The 6229-nt window shown below is 50.6% G+C and overlaps 1 protein-coding gene across 1 annotated transcript in view; it reads left to right on the forward strand.

The window, feature by feature from the left end:
- The window catches only part of DVL3 (dishevelled segment polarity protein 3), a 116259-nt gene that overhangs the window by 94757 nt on the left and 15273 nt on the right, over positions 1–6229 (forward strand). The window contains exon 11 of the mRNA XM_015407724.1: positions 1283–1432. Within this exon, the coding sequence (XP_015263210.1) occupies positions 1283–1432 (150 nt within the window). The remainder of the gene's footprint in view (positions 1–1282; positions 1433–6229) is intronic.

The following is a 6229-nucleotide window of genomic DNA, read 5'->3' on the forward strand; positions in this document are numbered from 1 at the left end:
CCTCATCGAGGAGGGAAATTGTTTTGGATTGCTATCTATCTGTTTTGGATTGCTATCTATTGGGGGGGAGCCTGCAACTTACCTGGCTGCTTCTTGCTCCTCTGGGCTTCTGGGAGCAGGGGGCGGGGCTTGTTGCATGGGCCCGCCCCCTGGGGTCTTTATTGCCGGAGCTCCGCTCCTGTGCGCTCCCGCAGGGTGACCCCCGTGTATACTGAAAGCGAGCATGTTGGGCAGAGGACAATTAGGCCAGACACTCCTCCCTGAGATAGTAGTTTGCTTCCACGCCGGGAGGTTTTTATATTTATTTATTTGCCCTCTGCTTTTCTTTCTGAGGCTCAAGGTGGATTAAGGTGTAAGTCAATACAGTCAATAAGTGATGACGTCTGACCGGCAGGGTAGCAGGATTAGGATGAGAAAGATCAGAACCAAAGCATAAAGTATTGGATATGATACATTAGGCAATGCAGAAAACGGTGTTATGTAAGTAAAAAAGCAATACGGTGAGAACCGGATAGAAGAGACGGTGGGGATGGGTCCAGCCATTCTCTAAGTAGCCTTCCTCCAGCTGAAGCGTCTCTTTTCCCAACTTGTGGGTCTTCCTCCAACGGAAGAGCCGCTTAAGGTAGAGGAAATTCCCGTAGAACTGGAGGAAGGCTACAAACCTTGGGCCAAATGGAAAGTTGCGGCAGACCGGTTTTAATGAATGAATAAACTTTTGCTTAGTGGAGTGGTCGGATTAGGGTAGGATCCACCCCACGGCATACTATACACAGTGGTATAGTCACCTGTGGTGTAAAATGGTATGTCCCTGACAAAGATCTCCCACTTTGTTCTCCTGAATGTATAAACTGGCTCTGAGTGTTTTGAGAAAGAGATGGGGGTTCTGAATCCTGTTTGTCTCTGACCACCTTCGCTCCTGCTCTTTCTCCCCTTCCCTCCGCTTTCTGCTTCCTCTCACTTCCTCCCACATTCCCCACCCCACCCCCGGACAAGCGACCCATTTCCCTGCATGGACCCAATTCCCTCCCAACTGCACCCCTGCCACTCTTGACCAGGGGGCGCCTCTCCCTCTGTGTCCCCTTGGCTGATCCTCCCTCTCTTCTTTCTCCCCCCAGTTGCTCCCCAGAGGATCTGGGCTGGGCCAGACTCTCCATGCTCCGATCCGGGTGAGTCCCGGCTGACGCTGGGGGAGGATGAGGCTGCCCAGAGGCTTGGGGAGGGGGGGGAGCAGCTCTCGAGAGGGGGAGAAAGCGTCTTCACCCACCCTGTGTGTTCCTTGCAGGCGAGCCCATCCGGCCCATCGACCCCGCAGCTTGGGTGTCCCACACGGCGGCGATGACCGGCACCTACCCGGCGTACGGTATGAGCCCATCCATGAGCACAATCACTTCCACCAGCTCCTCCATCACCAGCTCCATCCCCGAAACCGAACGTAAGTCCTCGTGCCTGTGTCTCCCCCACCCCTGTTCGGCTGCGCCTGATGGGAGCAACACATGCACAGGGGCACAGGAACTCCCCCCCAGGTCAAGGGGCGGAAGAGGAACCCGACCCTCTGCAAGGGTGGTTTCCCCTCTCCACCCCCACCGATAGCTTGTGAGCCGCTTGGGCAGGGCTGTGACTTTTCCTGTCGTTTCGTGAGGCGTCTTAATGCTTAAGGAGCCAAACGTTTCAAACGCAAGGCGAGAGGGAGGGAAAGGGCGTGGAGGCGGCAGTGGGGAAGACAGGCCTGTTTACGGCTGCTGGACTCGGTGGAAGACACTTTGTGGTTTTTATGTCCCCTAGCTCAGAGGTCCTCAACTTGGTGCCCGCTAAGAGTTGGCGGGGCCAAGGCCCGGCAAGGCTTCTGATTGGCAGTTGGAGATTTGATTGGCTGTGCAGATTTTCAAAAACGTTGCTTTGGCGGCAGCTGCCACCCACAGCACAAGAATTGTCACCGTGTGACTGGAAGTGAGCGGCGGCAGCCATTTTGTGGCCAACTCCACTTCCTAAGGCAGCCATTTTGTGGCTGCGCTCACCGTGTTGTGTCAGAATTCCAGAGGTGCCCACAGGGTCAAAAAGGTTGGGGACCCCTGCCCTAGCTCATATGGAGGGTTTCCAAGTTAAAGTCAGCTTTTAGAGCTACTTCGCTACAAAAAAATGTCTGCTGGGGCTTTGTGGCCGGTTGACCAGAGCCGTAAGTAAAACATGGTTTAGGCTGATCCAGATACTGAATACTAGAACAGTTTTCATATAGGTGGCTTGAAAATTAGAGTATGTTTGGTGTTGTGGTTTTTTGTGTGTGTACTAAGATGTAAGCTACTGATTGTGTTTTTCTTATTATTATTATGGGTACCATTAGGCATTCCTTCATGAGCCACCTTGAACCATTCAGAGGGAAGGGGGATACAGATCAGTGTAAATAAACTACCCTTAAACAACTAGATGCGTGGGGTAGACTTCTAGGCATTTCCAGGGGCCATGGCTCAGTGGTAGAGTCTCTGCTTGGCATGTAGAAGGTCCTGGATTCAGTCCCCGGCATCTCCATTTAAAAGGACCTGGCAGGAGGTGATGTGGAAGACCTCACCCTGAGACCCTGGAGAGCTGCTGCCAGTCTGAGTAGACAATACTGACTTTGATGGACCAAGGGTCTGATTCACTATAAGACAGCTTCTTGTGTTCATGTGACTGGTTAACCCTGGGATAGTGTGGCTTCCTGGGACATTGACATGATTAAAAGGTGAATCTGAAGGAGTTTCGAGAGAGGAAAAGCAGGGTAGGGTCTTCTTGGCTTGGCTCTCGTGGTCAAGGGGCCACAAGATGACCGGCATTGCATAGCAGAGGGCACAAAAGAAAGGGAAGAAAATAATTATCCTTTAATTGTGTAGAAACGAATTGTCGTTACGTACAGTGCAAAAAATCCCTGTAAAGTGTAGCCATTTCTGAATGTCCTGATAATAATCGAATTCCATATAGAACTGCAACCGATCAAATTCCAGATAGATTCAGGTGGGTAGTGTTATGTATTGCCTAATAATAATAATAATAATAATAATAATAATAATAATAATAATAATAATAATAATAATAATAATAATAATAATAATAATAATAATAAGACGAGCGTGTCTCCGACTGCCTCCCCGACCCCGCCTCTCTCGCCACTCCTCTCTCCCAGAGCCTCTGTCCCCGTGGGGGGAGCGCAGTGAGTTGACTCTCTCTGGGTCCCCCACGGTCACATCGTTGCCCGAACCCCTTCTCCATGGGGTTCGGTCTTCTGAGGGGGGCCGATGGTCCACCGCTTGTCCGCGGCGGGACACATAACAACTGACAAAGGCCAGACTCCAACAAGACTCCAACAGAAAAAAGTCTGAGGAAGATATCGAAATTTATTTATTTATTTGATTGATTCCTAGCCCGCCCTCCCCTGCAGTGCAAGGCTCAGGGTGGGTTACAACAATACAACAAATGGTGACTTGTTTAGCTGGCAGACCATCCAGTCACTTGTTATCATGACATTCAGAAATTGGTTACACTTTCGTGGAATTCAATTGAACAACATTGGGAGTCCAGGAGCACCCTTTAAGACCCACAAAGTTTAATTCTGGGCATAAGCTTTCGTGTGCGTGCTGCACACTTCTTCAGATGCACGCACACAAAAGCTTATACCCAGAATTAAACTTTGTGGGTCTCAAAGGGTGCCCCTGGACTCCCAAAGTTGTTCAGTTGAATTCCACGAAAGTGTAACCAATTTCTGAATGTCATGATAACAAGTGACTGGATGGTCTGCCAGGTAAACAAGTCACCATTTGTTGTATTGTTGTAACCCACCCTGAGCCTTGCACTGCAGGGGAGGGCGGGCTAGGAATCAATCAAATAAATAAATAAATTTCGATATCTTCCTCAGACTTTTTTCTGTTGGAGTCTTGTTGGAGTCTGGCCTTTGTCAGTTGTTATGTGTCCCGCCGCGGACAAGCGGTGGACCATCGGCCCCCCTCAGAAGACCGAACCCCATGGAGAAGGGGTTCGGGCAACGATGTGACCGTGGGGGACCCAGAGAGAGTCAACTCACTGCGCTCCCCCCACGGGGACAGAGGCTCTGGGAGAGAGGAGTGGCGAGAGAGGCGGGGTCGGGGAGGCAGTCGGAGACACGCTCGTCTCCAATGATGGGGGAAGGGCGCGCTTGGTCCCAGATGCAGGACAAATGGAGAGATCCAGCCTTACCTGGAGGGAGGGGTCGGGAGACGCCACAGTTGTTGGCGTCGGGACCTGGAAGCGGCCACTCCCCTGCGCAAGGCCGTTCAGGGGAGGAACCCCGAGGATCACAGGAGGGCGGGACTAGAAGCACACCAGAGGAAAAGTGGAGGGCAGCGATAGGCTCAGGACGTGTCGGTAGGGTGGAGGAAAGGAACGGGAGGAGTCACCAAGGGAGCGGGGGAGATAAAAGGAGGGAAACAAAGAGGGCCAAAGAGGATGTCAGTGGTGACTGGCTGCAGACCGAGAGAGAGAAAGATAGCTGCTGTTAACCCCAAGGAGGGAATACTTTGAGTGCTGAAACTCCAGAAACCTCCTAGGTCTGAGGCCCTCATTTCCCTCTTGAGTCTCAGTCCTAGCAACCGGTGCTCCAAGCCCTGGGGAATACCCCAGGGCACGACATTATGACCTGTTGTTTATACTGGTCAATGATAGAAGAAGAAGAAAAAGGACAACCGCAGACTCACAGAATTGGAAGGGGCCCTAGAGGCCATCCAGTGCTCAGTGCAGGATTAGCCTAGAGCACAGGTGTCAAACAGGCAGCCCGGGGACCAGATCAGGCTCCCGGAGGGCTTGTGTGTTTGTCAGAAAAGCAAGCGACCTGGTGGTGAACTTTCTTTTTCTGGTTCACGGAAGGGTAGAAAGATTCTGGGTATGGCTGGAATGCCTTGTGAATAGAGGCTGCTGATTGACGGTGGCCAAAAAGGCCTGGAGCCGCCTCCAGCCCTTCTGATGGTTGATGTGATTTGAGTGGTGACTTCCTACTTTGTAGGCACTGGAGGAAGTTGGTAGATTTCTTGTCGGATGCAGGAGGATTACTGGAAGGGATTTCAGGAACGAGGAGAAGTGGGGACTGCTAGGCAAAAATCTCATGAAGTGAGCAGAAAATGGAAGGTCTCATTTATGTCAGATCCGGCCCTCATAACAAATGAGTTCGACACCCCTGGCCTACAGCGTCCCTGACAAGTCTTTGTCCAGCCATTGCTTAAAGACTGCCAGAGAGAGGGAGCTCACCACCTCCCGAGGCAGCTGATTCCACTGCTGAACAACTCTTACTGAACAACAGCTGCATAGAATCATGAATGTGTGATCCAGTCTTTCACATACAGCTGAGATAACAAAGAGGCCAAGGTTTATGTAGGGGTTGTTTGCACTGTATATATAATAACAGTTTGCTTTTATACAGTTAACTTTGGTACTTAGTACCTTTCGTGGTTTCTTACAGCGGTCTCTCCTCTTTTTTGCTGTTTTCCCGTGGACCGGGGTGTGTGTGTCAGAACAGCAAGCGACCTGGTGGCGAACTTTCTTTTTCTGGTTCCCGGAAGGGTAGAAAGATTCTGGGTATGGCTGGAATGCCTTTTGAATAGAGGCTGCTGATTGACGGTGCCTGGAGCCGCCTCCAGCCCTTCTGATAGTTGACGTGATTTGAGTGGTGACTTCCTACTCTGTAGGCACTGGAGGAAGTTGGTAGATTTCTTGTTGGATGCAGGAGGATTACTGGAAGGGATTTCAGGAACGAGGAGAAGTGGGGACTGCTAGCCAAAAATCTCATGAAGTGAGCAGAAAATGGAAGAGGGTCTAGGCAGCTACCTTCTTGAGATCTGACTGGCGTTTGGCTGTAGGCTGTCAGTTCACCCTGTTGCAAAGTCTGGGAGCTGCTGCTGCTGCTGCTAACGTTGCATTGTTGAACTTAAGCAGGAATAGAATAAAAGAAAGAGAAAACATCCGTGGGACAATCCAGTTAAGTGTGAGAGCAAAGCCCTTCGGTCTAAATACATAAAATGCTCAAACATAAGTCCATGCAGAAGGTCCCGTACTTAATTGGGTCGTCCCATGGACGTTTTCTCTTTTTCGTATTCTATTTCTGGGTTCCTGTGGGACTTTTGTTGTATGGTTTTGAACTTAAGCAGGGGCATATTTGATCAGCACTTGGATGAGAGGCCGCTAGAAGTCCCATGTCAAAGTAGAGCAAAACATAAAGATAAATTGGAGGGAAAGA

The sequence above is a fragment of the Gekko japonicus genome, unplaced genomic scaffold (assembly GCF_001447785.1).
Source record: "Gekko japonicus isolate JY-2015 unplaced genomic scaffold, Gekko_japonicus_V1.1 scaffold1994, whole genome shotgun sequence".
Taxonomy (NCBI): domain Eukaryota; kingdom Metazoa; phylum Chordata; class Lepidosauria; order Squamata; family Gekkonidae; genus Gekko; species Gekko japonicus.